The sequence below is a fragment of the Gamsiella multidivaricata genome (genome assembly GCF_025024155.1).
Source record: "Gamsiella multidivaricata strain RSA 2152 chromosome Unknown BC939scaffold_6, whole genome shotgun sequence".
NCBI lineage: Eukaryota > Fungi > Mortierellomycota > Mortierellomycetes > Mortierellales > Mortierellaceae > Gamsiella > Gamsiella multidivaricata.
The window spans coordinates 138,843-151,827 of record NW_026251714.1 but is presented as its reverse complement, the minus strand read 5'-3'; the positions used below and the strand labels follow the sequence as shown (position 1 = coordinate 151,827).

At 49.9% G+C, this 12,985-nt stretch overlaps 6 protein-coding genes across 6 annotated transcripts; 3 read left to right on the top strand and 3 right to left on the bottom strand.

Moving 5' to 3' along the window:
- Positions 1–42: 42 nt before the first annotated feature.
- Positions 43–2,387, top strand: BC939DRAFT_438469 (WD40-repeat-containing domain protein). Its single transcript, XM_051553843.1, has 8 exons — positions 43–233; positions 397–556; positions 681–829; positions 920–1,148; positions 1,257–1,478; positions 1,580–1,919; positions 2,030–2,140; positions 2,239–2,387. The coding sequence occupies exons 1-8, from the start codon at positions 203–205 to the stop codon at positions 2,293–2,295; spliced, it is 1,299 nt and encodes a 432-aa protein (XP_051416389.1). The 5' UTR covers positions 43–202; the 3' UTR covers positions 2,296–2,387.
- BC939DRAFT_438467 (Rab5-interacting protein-domain-containing protein) lies at positions 2,388–3,228 on the bottom strand. The gene has a single exon (XM_051553842.1). It carries the CDS (start codon positions 2,887–2,889, stop codon positions 2,554–2,556), a length of 336 nt encoding a protein of 111 aa, XP_051416388.1. The 5' UTR covers positions 2,890–3,228; the 3' UTR covers positions 2,388–2,553.
- Positions 3,229–5,862, top strand: BC939DRAFT_438464 (uncharacterized protein). The gene is made up of 5 exons (XM_051553841.1): positions 3,229–3,376; positions 3,468–3,809; positions 5,032–5,182; positions 5,287–5,362; positions 5,471–5,862. Exons 2-5 carry the CDS (start codon positions 3,537–3,539, stop codon positions 5,676–5,678), a joined length of 708 nt encoding a protein of 235 aa, XP_051416387.1. The 5' UTR covers positions 3,229–3,376; positions 3,468–3,536; the 3' UTR covers positions 5,679–5,862.
- A 503-nt stretch (positions 5,863–6,365) lies between these two features.
- On the top strand, positions 6,366–8,277 carry BC939DRAFT_256527 (uncharacterized protein). Its single transcript, XM_051551033.1, has 3 exons — positions 6,366–6,557; positions 6,647–7,968; positions 8,067–8,277. The coding sequence occupies exons 2-3, from the start codon at positions 6,665–6,667 to the stop codon at positions 8,161–8,163; spliced, it is 1,401 nt and encodes a 466-aa protein (XP_051416386.1). The 5' UTR covers positions 6,366–6,557; positions 6,647–6,664; the 3' UTR covers positions 8,164–8,277.
- A 113-nt stretch (positions 8,278–8,390) lies between these two features.
- Positions 8,391–12,112, bottom strand: BC939DRAFT_499311 (ATP-utilizing chromatin assembly and remodelling N-terminal-domain-containing protein; the record flags this gene model as incomplete). The annotated part of the gene is made up of 10 exons (XM_051559928.1): positions 8,391–9,462; positions 9,562–9,642; positions 9,728–9,900; positions 10,000–10,423; positions 10,511–10,785; positions 10,881–11,073; positions 11,186–11,350; positions 11,447–11,546; positions 11,651–11,826; positions 11,994–12,112. The coding sequence occupies 10 exons, from the start codon at positions 12,110–12,112 to the stop codon at positions 8,391–8,393; spliced, it is 2,778 nt and encodes a 925-aa protein (XP_051416385.1).
- Positions 11,963–12,761, bottom strand: BC939DRAFT_256464 (uncharacterized protein). The gene has a single exon (XM_051551032.1). The coding sequence runs from the start codon at positions 12,556–12,558 to the stop codon at positions 12,100–12,102; it is 459 nt and encodes a 152-aa protein (XP_051416384.1). The 5' UTR covers positions 12,559–12,761; the 3' UTR covers positions 11,963–12,099.
- Between the last annotated feature and the right edge of the window lie 224 nt (positions 12,762–12,985).

Here is a 12,985-nt window from a genome sequence, read left to right as displayed (position 1 = left end):
CAATGAAGTAAACAAGCAATGATCTTTATTCCAATCTGCAACGCCCTTCGCCCGGTATGGTAATAGGTGCTCAGATTCGCGCCACTCAAGCTGAGCACGTGACGTCACTTTGCCAGCCATCCAGGGCAGTCCCCACATATTGGTCGCTGAAACTGCCTTTCTCTTTCGTTACCCTTCGTTCCTCAACACATCACAACCACACATGGCGCGATCGGGATCCCCAAATGAAATGGGCAAGTGGATTCAACCCACTATGGGAAAGAGCTGCGATACTGGTGCCAGAAATGCAATAGCGCGGTTTCGCCAGAGAATCAGCTGAGGCGTGTCTTTGCTTGTACCTGTTGGGACGATTGCTAACGATTTGCTTCGCGTTCGCTTTGTTTTGAATTTGTTCAGCAGACGGCGGTCTGGAGGCGAATGCCATCACCGAGGAGAAGCTCATCAATGAGGAGTACAAGATCTGGAAAAAGAACTCGCCCTTTCTCTACGACCTTGTTGTCACCCACGCACTTGAGTGGCCCACGTTGACCTGCCAGTGGCTGCCTGATATTGAGAGGTAACAACAACACTAGAAAGGACACGCTCTTTTTTCGCGTGGACGTTGATGCATGCACTCGTACAAAGTACAGTCTTTTCTAACGCATCGAAATTGTATTCATGGTCGATTCCCATGCAAATAGACCCGAGGGCAAGGACTACACTGTTCAGCGCCTGTTGATCGGAACACATACCTCTGACAACGACCAGAACTACCTGCAGATTGCTCAGGTCCAACTCCCATCCGACTCCACACCCATTGACACGCGCAAGTTTGACGACGAACGTGGCGGTATGGACATTATCGGCAAAGCAAATAGGATATAGCAGCCGGCAACCACAAAAGTGTCAGTTGCTAACTCTTCTTTTTTCATTTTTGTAGAGGTTGGAGGGTTTGGAGGCACAGAGTGCAAGATCAGCGTGACGCAGAGGATCAATCATGAAGGCGAGGTCAACAGGGCACGCTATATGCCTCAGAACCCCGACATTATCGCTACTAAGACCGTCTCGGGCGACCTCTTCATTTTCGACCGTACCCGTCACCCTTCACAACCTGCTCCCGGCGGCGTCTGCTCTCCGGAGATTCGTCTGAAAGGCCACACGAAAGAGGGGTATGTCTTATTACAGGGATATAGGACGCGAGGAAGCCGAAAACGAAATCGCCTTTCCCTGCAGCATGTCTAACGCATGAATCTTTTATTTGTTGTCACTCGCAACAGATATGGATTGTCCTGGAACCCCACCTTACAGGGACATCTGATCAGTGCTTCAGAGGATACGACTGTTTGCCACTGGGATATCAATGCGGCAACTAAGGACAAGAAGGTCCTGGATGCGTTCAGAATCTACCGCGGACACACTGCTGTTGTCGAGGATGTTGCCTGGCACGCTCTTCACGACAGCCTGTTTGCCTCCGTTGGAGATGATCAGCGCATGCTTATGTATGTATCTATCGTGCCACGGATCGGAGGCGCATACTTTGGAGAAGACATGTACTTCCATCTCTAATCAATATCTATTTCGTATTTGATAATGAAAATAGCTGGGATACACGTTCTACGTCCTCGGACAAACCAGTTCACAACATTCATGCGCACGCCGCCGAAGTTAACTGCGTTGCATTCAGCCCCAGCAGTGAATTCATCCTTGCTACTGGATCAGGGGATCGTACGGTCGGACTATGGGATCTTCGCAACTTGAAGGTCAAGTTGCACTCGTTTGAGTCACATCAGGATGAGATCCTCCAGCTGGCCTGGTCGCCCCATAACGAGACTATCCTGGCTTCTGCAGGAGGCGATCGTCGTATCAACATTTGGGACTTGAGCAGGATCGGAGAGGAGCAAACCTCAGAGGATGCTGAGGATGGTCCCCCAGAACTTTTGGTGAGTGTCCTTTGGTTCACTCGTATCTTTGGGACGTGCGTCGCTTGTGCGAAAACAATGTGGTTCTAATACTCGGCTATTTTCTTGTGTCTGTCCATGTTCGCATTTAGTTTGTCCACGGAGGACACACTAATAAGGTGTCAGACTTTTCATGGAACCAAAACGAGCCCTGGGTCATTGCTAGCACGGCCGAGGATAATATTTGCCAAGTTTGGCAAATGGTATGTTGGTTATGTGTTTGTTTATGAGTGGACATGGATCCATCCTGGTCTTCATTTTTATTCACATTATATTTGTCATTTATTCATTTCATTTTTAGGCAAGTAACATTTACAACACGGATGACACTGACGTTCCTGCATCCGAGTTGGAATAAGGGTCAATGGAAGGAGACGGTGCATCTGTTTGATAACCATCGAGAGGAACATAATAAAAACCAACGTAATAGGATTGCTTTGTTTTCGACTTTGTAATGTGTATAGTACAGTTTATTGTCCTAGTCTTTTTGCTCGACCGGACGCGAAGCAGGGGGCAGAGGCGTATTATCTATATGTAGATGAGTTTGTTGGATCGAACACGCGCTGTTCTGCGTTTTGGTTCAATTGGTCGGTCATGTTGGCGGCGATCGTTCCTTTTAGTCGTAGACGTGAATGATTCCATAAAGCAGTGTCCAGAAGAGGATATAACTCAAGAGACCGCCGAAAACGCCCTCTGTAAAGACATCGAATGGCTGACGGAAATAGAGTGCGGGTTTTCCTTTGGCTTTGATGGCAAAGGTCAGCAGGGAGAGGAAGGCAGAACCAACAAAGTAAAAGATGAATCCGGACCAGTTGGTGAGACCGAGGGTTCCTGCGGCGAGACCGAGGATGGCAGAATAGGATGAGCGGATGAAGGTCATGGTCTGGGAGTTCTTGGCGATGAACATGTCGACGAACAGGGCGTCGTCCGGGTTGATTTGCTGTCCTGACATGGTGATATTGTATGCCTATCCTTCTGTATCCTGAGTGTCTTGTTGAGGGGATGGTTTTGTTAAAATACTGTTCCTGCTGTGTAGCTGTTTCTGCTTATTCCTTGATGGTGAGCTGATCCGTGTCCGACACTTGACTTTGACGCGGTGGAGGATGAAGGTAGAAGGAAAAGTAGTTCTTGATGATGAAGAGCTGCGTTGCATACAGGAGATGCGATCCACAGCGTATACCTAGCGTGATGAAACGGACACGACACCATGCGAAAGGGGGCGAATCTAATTGGTTGTATCCAAATTGAATTGCGTGGCTATTTTTGCGCTCTCATTCTTTGTTGCCTTGCGCCTCTTTTCTTTTCTTCTCCTCTTCCCCTCTTACCCAACTCACCTCTCCCACTTTCCTTCCTCATTTCCTCACTTCCCCACTTCCTCTCTCGATCCTAGTCGCTCCATCCGAAAGTCTTCTTTCTCAACGCAAACCATTCTTGACAAGGTAAGAAAACCAATGTAAAAGACCTTTGAAACCGCTTGCGTATTGTTTTACACACAGGTCTCATACTCACATATCGATCGGTTGCTTCTAGTCTCTCCACCCAAAACAACCACACCTCCTCTCCAACCACACACCACAAACCACCACACTCTCTTCAATAATGGCTTCCACTCTCGATATGTCCCTTGATGACATCATCAAGACCAAGAGGACCACCCGCAGCAGAGCAGCCCCCAGCCGTGGCCGCGCCACCGGTCCCGTTCGTAACCCTCGCCAGAGCCGTGACAAACGCCCCTACCAGTCCGGTGTGCAACAGTACAAGGCCGCACCCGTTGCTCCACTTCACACCTCAGTCATCCGTCAGAGCGTCCCCGATGGATCCAAGATGCAAGTCTCGAACCTCGACCTCAGGGTCACGGCCGAGGACCTGAAGGTAATTTGACCTCAGAGGGATATTCCGCTATCTCTCCTTGCCAGCGTACCTTCCACCCCGCTGATGAGGGCAACAGGATAACCGTTGCCCGGCGATCGATCCCCTCTAAGATGTCGATTGAGAAGGTGCTCCTGCTCTTTCCATCCCTGCGCTCTTGAATGGCTAAATGGGTCAAGAAGGGTATGCTGAGAGTATGGAGTCGTCACTCTGTTGGCTGAGAAAGGGAGAGAGGTGGACTGCGCTGAGCAAACCCCCCGCCGCCTACGAGCACCTTCGAGTCCCAGAGTCAGTTCCCCCGTCTGTCCCAGGTTGTTTAGCCCAATTGTCCAGAGTCACAGGATCACTCAGAGCAAAAGGATTTGGAGATGGCAGTAGGAGAGGAGAATGCATAATCGATGGCTGACCCATGGCGGACACAATCTGCGAGACCATATCGGAGATCAAGAGAGAACGAGAGAGCATGTGGTGGGCTTTTCGTTCATGTCCGCGTCGCCATCGTTGTTGTTGTCTTTGATGGCAACCATCCCCTTGCCACCGTGCTTGGAAGCACATGTGCCTCGGCATCCTCTCCTCGCCCCTCTCTTTTATCATTGCTTGCTTTGAGTTGGCGTGATCTTACAGGGAAGCGTGGGTTCCTTAATCCATGGTTCCAGGATGTATGCATCCTTTTTCGCAGGGACTGGATAGAGTGCTGGAAGGAGGATTGGATATTGGTCGTCATTGTCTAAGGAAGTCACGAACGCCTCACTCGCAGGTGCCGAAGATGGAATTTGGGATGAGGAGTACCATTTTTCAGATTCGTCGCGAACGACAGAGGATCGATGATCTCTATCCATTACTTCTTCCCTCCCCTTCCCTCAGCGACTGTCTTGCTCAAGGCTGCTTGTTCTCTCCGCACGTCCATTCCTTGGTGCGCAAGTGGTCGTTCCAGGGGCATATTGGTTGTGATATTTTTGTGCTTCTGAACGCGAAAAACGCAATGCATCCTAGCGCATCTTGATTGACAGTCAGACAACGAGCGAAACCGTAACAGACGGACAGGCAGACAGACTAGTGGCATGTCTTCTCAAAGGCACCACTCTCCTATCGGCGATGGGACTCCAGCACATCTAAGCTACAATGGGCTTTTTTTCTTTCTTTTTGCGGATCTCTCACCTCGCCCTCCCCCCACTTCGCCTCGCTTCGCTCCATGTCGTATCTTTTCAATTACGTTTTCTTCTAGCTCGTCTTTTCCACCCGAGTCGGACCTCTCAAGAAGTGCACGTTGATGTACGATCAGAATGGAAAGTCTTCCGGCACAGCTCTCGTTCACTTTAACCGTGTTGGCGATGCTGCCGTGGCCATGCAGAAGTTTAATGGCGTTCCTCTCGATGGTACGACGACTGTGCGCTCTTTTTGGCTGCGATTTTTGAGTTGCAGGGTGTTAGTCAATGACTTTTGTACTGATTTGGCGTTTTTTTGTGTCCATGACATTTAGGTCGCCCCATGAAGATTGAGTTAATTGTCGCCCCTGGCGCTGTCCAGGCCGTCCTCCCAACCGCGCAAGCACCAAGGTACTTTTCGCTCATTAACTGCTATGACAGAAAGGATGTTGCTCTTTTGTTTTTGTTTTTATGATCACCAAACTAATAATGCATATCTCTTCTTATCACTTAACACAGAGCCGCTTCGGGCAACCAAGGACAGCAGCAACGCGGTCAGGGGCAGCAGCGCGGTCAGGGACAACAGCAGCGCGGTCAGGGACCTAGCCGCGGTCGTGGTGGACGTGGACGTGGTCGTGGTGGTCGCCAGGGAGGCGAGAGGAAGGAAACCAAGACGGCAGACCAGTTGGATGCAGAGATGACCGACTATATGCAGGTGGACGCCTAATTGCAAACTTATAGGGCCATCATCCTTTTACGCATACACGGAAACAGTTGGATATTAGGATCTTTTTTTTTCTTTCGCTTTCTTTTACGATATGATACGGCGCCATCGATGCCTTTGCTTTAGTAACCGACATGTAACAATACCAAAACACAAAAAAATATATTATGTATGCCTTTTGCAACCCATGTTTTCTATGGATATCTTTATGCTTCAGTGATGTGCACCAGGAATGGCTTCAAGGTTCAAGACGGCAATGCCGTTCTTGACTAATTTGTCGAAATGGCCCAGCGCAGTCTCAGTCTTCGACCCGTGTCCTGCTGCTGTGCGCCCACATTTCTGTTTCTCCCAAGCCCGATACTTATTGCCTGCATCCCCATTTGCTCCCTTACTGCTGCTCACCCATCAAATTCATCCATCACTTCATCATCATATAATGACAACAGCCATGGGTGCAGGAACAAGGACCCACAGTTCTGAAGAACACGACGGCAAACGACAGAGCCAACGTCAGCAACAGCCAAGCGAGGTATGCTTAACAACTGAGAAGACGAATACGAACAGGATATGTGCTATTGTTAGATGCGGAAACAGAGTGCTGTATGGATGTCTGCTAAGAGAACACAGGGAGGCGTTTTTCTTTGAGCGACTGCAGTTGAGGCGTACAGCTGGGATTCTTTTTTGGATTATCGCCTTCTCGCCCCCTTTGGATAGAGAGAGGGAGAGAGAGAGCCCAAGCACCGCCCCGTGTATTCTTGCTGTTGCTTAATATACATCTGTTCGGTGTTTACTTGTGTCGGTAATGGTGTCCTGTGGGATACTCTCGCATTTATTCTTTCTTTGCTCCTTCTCGAATTCCGCGGGTGGCTATAATTGGGTGTTGTGCGTAAATATCTCTGTGCGTGTGAAGCTGCGCTTGGTGTCCAATTGCTGACCCTGAACGACGTTGGCGATGGTTATTTTTAAAATAGAACAACCTTGACAAAGACATGGACATGGACAACAATAGGGACAAGGACAGGCATACGGATGCTGATAACCATGTCATGCACGATTCTCATGACGAATACGGTGCTCAGAAGGCTATGCTACCATCACACTCGCATCGTGGATCAAACACCCGTCGTGGCGCCAACGCCAACGCCAACCCTGCCGACCAAGAAGAAGGAGAAGAAGACGAAGACGACGAGAACCTAGCAGAAGATCAACAGCTCCTGCTGCCTCATCACCACCACACCTCTCCTTCTTCTTCTTTTTCTTCTTCCAACATCCAGTCGTCCATCTCTGTCCAGAATTACTCGGAACCGCATCGACCTATGACTTGCTCACGGTCACCTCCATCGTCTACACCCTACACACAAGAATCTCAGATGCGGTATCCACCACCTCCGCTTTCGCAGGATCAGGAACCAATTCCACACAATTATACGACGGCGTCCAAGAAACCTTGGTCAAACATGTTTTCGAGGCTCCTTCCCGGATCTTCTTCCTCTTCTTCTTCTGCTTCAGCATCAGGATCTTTAGATCGCCAGGCACTCGCGTCCAGAATCGACCACGACTCGGACTCGGACTCGGACCGGGACGATGACCATCATCATCATCGTACAGATCATGTCGCCCTCACCATGCCCACCTCAACCCCCGCTCTCGGCGACTCGGCCTCCGGTAACGGTAGCGACTCTGAAGAACGGCGCTGCCGAATCTGTCTCGAAACCGACGACGACAAGGATTCCGAATCCGGTCAATTAATCTCCCCCTGTCTCTGCAAAGGCTCCTCCCGATACATCCATCTCGGCTGCCTCGAGAAATGGCGTGCCCTCTCCCCGCGCAAGGAATCTGCGTTCCAATGCGATACCTGTCATTATACCTACTCCTTCTCCCGTCCCTGGATGGCGAATGTACTCGGACACGCTTGGTTCTTGCATATCATCACGGGAATTATGTTTGCCACCGTATGCTATACAGCCGCCTGGGGTGGGAGGGAACTTAATCAGAATGGGGTCTGGGAATGGAAACGTATTTTCATCGATGACCCGCATCGCGAGACGACGACGGCGTTTGGACTGGACTGGATGGATCTCGTATGGGGGTTCGCCGTCGTCGCAGGATTCGGGCTCGTTTTTCTGATGGTCGGGGGGTGTACGTATCTGTGTGGAGAGGATGAGCGTGATGGTGCTGGGGGGTGTGATTGTAGGTGCGTGGGTTGTGGACCTTTCTATCTCGGAGAATGTGGAGCCGCTTCCGGAGGGGAAGGGTTGCTGATCATCTTCTTGGTCATTGCTTTCTTGGCTGGGTAAGTTGTTTTTGTGTGTAGCGAAGGTGCGGATGAAATTCTAGAGTGCTAATCTTTCGTCGTTTCTTCTTTCTTCTTTGTCCGGTATCGGCTGGCAGAATATTCGGTGCGTTCGTGGGGATATACCTGCTTATGGCTAGGTTTAACAGCCGAGCGCTTGAATCGATGAAAGAGACTATTCTTGAGGTCAAATAAGGGTCCCACAAGAGCCTTCTTTATCGCCCCCTCATCATAGCCATGCAATGCAATGCATTGCATTGCATTTTTGTACAAATATACTTATTATCTTCTTTCGTTTATGATCGTCTTATTAAAAAGGTGTACTTGTAATTGTAATCCCCATGTTCTTTGCAATCTATGCTACGTGCAATAATAAAATAAAAAAATACGAATTCCACCAGAGCAATAGTCCTTGTCATCGCTCACTTGCTCTGCCTGTTGACATAACCGAGGTAGCCCTCTGTGGCCTGGACAGTCTTGGTCCTGGTACTCCGGCGGTGCTGCTCCTTATGCAGCTGGTTTAGCAGGTCCTGGTGCCGACGCTGCATACCCCCAACAATCAGATCATAATGGCTGTTGAGCGCACTCACTAACACACTCTCGCGCGTGCCCTTGGAATTCAGCCATCGCAGTAGACTGTCGATCTGCTCCGGTTCGCAGTAATAGCTCCACTGTGTAGGCTTGTGTTCGACAGGCACAGTCTCATCCAACAGCTCTTCCTTTGCATCATCTGTAGCAACCTTATGCGTGCCTCCGTTCGCCAACCCTGGCCCCTTTGTATCATCGGTTTCGTCCTCATCATCCGTATCCAGTGCCCGCTCCCTCTCCAGCTGCAGCTTCTTCTCTCTCGCCGCCCTCTCTACCGCCAATCCTTGAATAATCTCCTGTTCCTGCGTCTTCAATAGATCTTCCAACCCACCCGACGGATCTTCCATCCGCTGTCTCTTCAGCACCTCGTCCTTATCAGCTCTTGTACGGACAATTTCCAGATCCAAAAATGATGGCGACTGGACATAGAGGCGATCCGTCGCATGGTCCATCGTGATCCCATCAAAATACCAGTACCGGTTATAGAACCGATCCTTGCCCAATGGTCTCACCCTCGCGATCGCAAACCGACGCACATCCCTATCAACCTGCTCCTCCTTCCTGTTCAACGCATGCTCCTTGTCCGCCAACCTCTTTCGAGTATCATGACGCGCCTTTTGCTCCGCGCTCCGCGCTTTTGTGAGTGCACGCTGACGTAGGAGATCCTGATGTCGACGAGACTCCTGCAGTTCACGCTCCATCTGTTGACGCTTGAGTTTCTCTTGCCGGGACTCGGTTCGTGAGAGGTCGCCATTCGCCTCGGCCTCACTATCGACTTCATGAGACGAAGTTGGTTCAGGAGTCGCGGCAGCGCTCCGTTGCAACTCTAGCTCTGCCTTCTCCAAAGCTGCTGCACTCTTATTATCGGCTGACTCTTGGCGCTCAAACTCGGCCTTGTCCGCTTGCCTATTATCAGTAGTTACAATATTATTTTTTTCCTTCCGTTAGACAACCGGAGCAGTCAACATGGGCGCCATCCCAATTTTCTCGTCGCAATCAACTTACAATTGCCTCCTCTCCTTGTTGATCTCGAACTTTTGAAGACGCAACTCCTTCAGTTGCTCGCGACATTGCTCCATGTAGTGTCTATCAACGCAAGTGGACTCTTATTAATAACTTGAACATAGTTAATATAGACGCCTCACACGCATTGGTGTTTCCCCTTTCGTACCTGATGGTGCTTGTGCCGGCCGCTGTCTCGACCAGGAAAACAAGTACGCTGACCTTGTCTTCATATGGCAGTGTGGGAAACAAGAATTCGACATCTTCCTTCAGACTGGTCTCGTTGGGCACAAGGCGGTTCAAAATACGGTCAACGTTGGGAATAGCATCAAAAGACCCAAGCTGCAGAAGAAAGAAAAAAGATCGACAGCTTTAGTCAGTATTCACGCAAAAGGGTGTTTCGAGCTAAAGAGCACCAAAAGAGCCAAGGTCTAGACATACCTCATTCACAAGTCCAACCAGTACTGACTCCCAACCCTCTCTGGGCGGCAAGACCAGCTTCTCGTCCCATCCATTGCCAATGACTACCACCCGCTCATTGATCGGGCGGTGGGGCAGTTTGCGCCTCTGTATATACTCGTCATGTCCTCCTATGGACAGATCGCCGTCGTCCACTGTGCTTTCATCGTCCTCAGTCATCACACTGCTTTCCCTGTCCTCGCGAGCGCCTGCCGATGCTCCAGTTGGAGTGCCTGTTGTGCTGAGCAAAACAGGTTTCGCGATTCCCTTGAGTCGGTCCTGGATAATTACATTCAAAAGGGCCGAGTGATATTCTGCCACCATAACGCTTGGATGCTGGGCGTCCGAGTGCGCAAGAGAGTCCTCAAAATCCTGCAGCCCAAAAGGTGACAATTTCAGCGCCGAGCTATTTTAGGGCAAAGGCCAATATCAATCCACTGTTTCCGGCCCTCATCAAGACTCCATTTGTGACAGAAACCAAAGACGTTATTACCTAAAAGAATTCAAAAACTGCCAGGCCATGACGACTGCCTCGAAGCAATCCTGTGGCACAGAGATATCCTTCTGGGTCTCGGGTCGTGCTGTTGGGCCTTCGCAGTCTTTTGCCACCAAAGTTGGGTCCAGATCCAGGTCCTCCATAGGATATTTAATCACTTTGACATCCGCGGGTGTTGCCGATTCTGACGTGCCTTCCTCCTTTGCCTTCTCTGCAGCCTCCTTCTTAGCCTTCTTTGCTGCTGCCAGCTCAGGTGCCGGATCCGCGGGTCCCTAAATTATTCGCATGGTTGGAAAATCAAACGTCAATGGGGTTGCATCTGAGGAAGCCATCTCCTTGCTTTTTTCAGTACTGAAATCCTCCGTACCTTCCGCTTCTTCAACTTGGAGAAGACCAAATCCCGTGCGGCCTGGAGATCCGCTGGGAGACGTGTCTCTATTCCGTACTTTTTCGCCAATGATGGCTTGACCAGCCATGGCGCGCCAATGTAGTTTTCCTTTGATGAACATTCTCGAATGTACTTTCGCAGGATGTTTTTGTTGAAGGCTAGGCGATCACGGCTAAGAAATAGATTCGAACACGGACGGTGGATGTGAGAATAGTCAGTGAATTGCTCAGCAATGTCCAATCACCACAACATAACTCTTCTCCAGTCCAATGGTGTCTCCGAACCTCAGTAACGAACAATCGACGACGCGCTGCATGTCCTCAATAGCATCACCCCTCCGATCCAGAACCTGAACCAGATACTGTCCTGGCTCCTCTGGATTCTCCGCTCCGTTTTGCACTGTTGTCCATTCCTCCTTTGGTAGCACTTTGCGAATCACAGCATTATATCTATTGAAACAGATTACGTTCAGTGCATTAGTAACATTCGATCAGCCCGATCAATTGCCGGTTTCGCATTCATTTCAAGATGTAGATAACACGTACGTCGACTTGTCCCAAGAAACATTGACGGGTTCGTTTTGAAAGTATACGTTCTTGAACTTTGTGAACGCATCATCTACAACAGCGTCAATCCTCACGGTTTCTATAATATGAAGGATATGAAGGGAAAGCATGCCTCGTCAATAAGTGTGGCCAAAAGGATAACATAATGTCCCTGATAGGCTCCGCGAGGACAATTAGACATACGGAACTGCACAAACTCCAGCAAGGGTTTTCGAAGCTGTGGAGGAAATTTGTTGGCGACCATGGACTTTTCTTTGTGCTCTGACTCGAGCGCCTCTTCATAGGTCAATCCAGACTTTCCGGTTGTCTCGCATTGCCAGTTCTTTTGCTTGTAAAAGAAGTATCGATTGATGTAATCTCTATTGAATCGTTAAAGTGTTGAAACGCAGATCAGTAAGGGCAGTTGAAAGAGGTCGCACTTTTGCAGATCGAGGAGGATATCGGCGGATCAAATGCCTCGAGAACACAGGGATACAATTGGGCATGCTGCAACGAGCACGCCGAAGCAGGTGTAAGGCAGACATACTCATAGTTGGTAAAGATCTCGTTGGTGAATCGCATCATGTAGACGGGAGTGTTCTCCTCAAAGTCATCGATGCTGGGTGGAGGCACCAGTTTGATCGCCTTGCGCTTTAAGAGCGGCATGGTAGAGTCCTGTTATGTTTTCCTGACGGATTCGCCAAGCCGACTGGGAAATAGTTGGTGCCGAGTAAGCGGACGAATGAAGGCGGCCGAATGAAGGCGGCCGACTGATTTGATTTCAGAGGATCCTGACGGGCACACACACGCGTATACAAGCACTGGCTGGCTGGTCGCTTGGTGTCGAAGTTGTTGTTCGTTGAGATGTTGACAACGGGCAGGGTGGGGAGAGAGAGGAAGAGAGATGAGGATGCGATGGCGCGGGGGGGCTTGAAATAAAGAAAGAGAGAGCGAGAGGAACGGGGTTGCTGCTGGTGACAGAGCCGCGGACGACAACCAGTCCTGAGACGAACACACACAAACACACGCACATATATATGCACACACGCACTTGCAGAACAACGACTGGAGAGCATCCGTCTGGTTCTCGTTTCCCGCTTCATGGCAACCATATCTTCGGCTTTATTGTCGGCAACGACGCCTCTACGGCAAGACCGACAGCAACCTGTAGGTCAGAAGTGGAGCTGGGAAGGGGGCAAAGCGAGAGCACAGCGTGCTTGGAGAGGGCCTTTCTCCAGGCAGATCAGAGTGGACGGAGTGAGTGTGTGGTTTATGACTGCATTTTATTTTTCCAACACACAAACATGGGAGGGGCAAAAACGCGTTCCACTCACTCGGCTAAAAACGCGTTCCAAAAACGGACGCTCCGCAAATTCAAGTTTCAAATATATCTCTGCACACCCTCGTCTTTGTTCCCTCCGTTTCTTTTTCTTTTCATTCCCTCCCACCCATCCACACACACTCACACACACATCCCTTAGTGCTCTGTTCTCCAACCCTCGCTCGGCTGCGAAATATAACACACCACTCTATCAGACA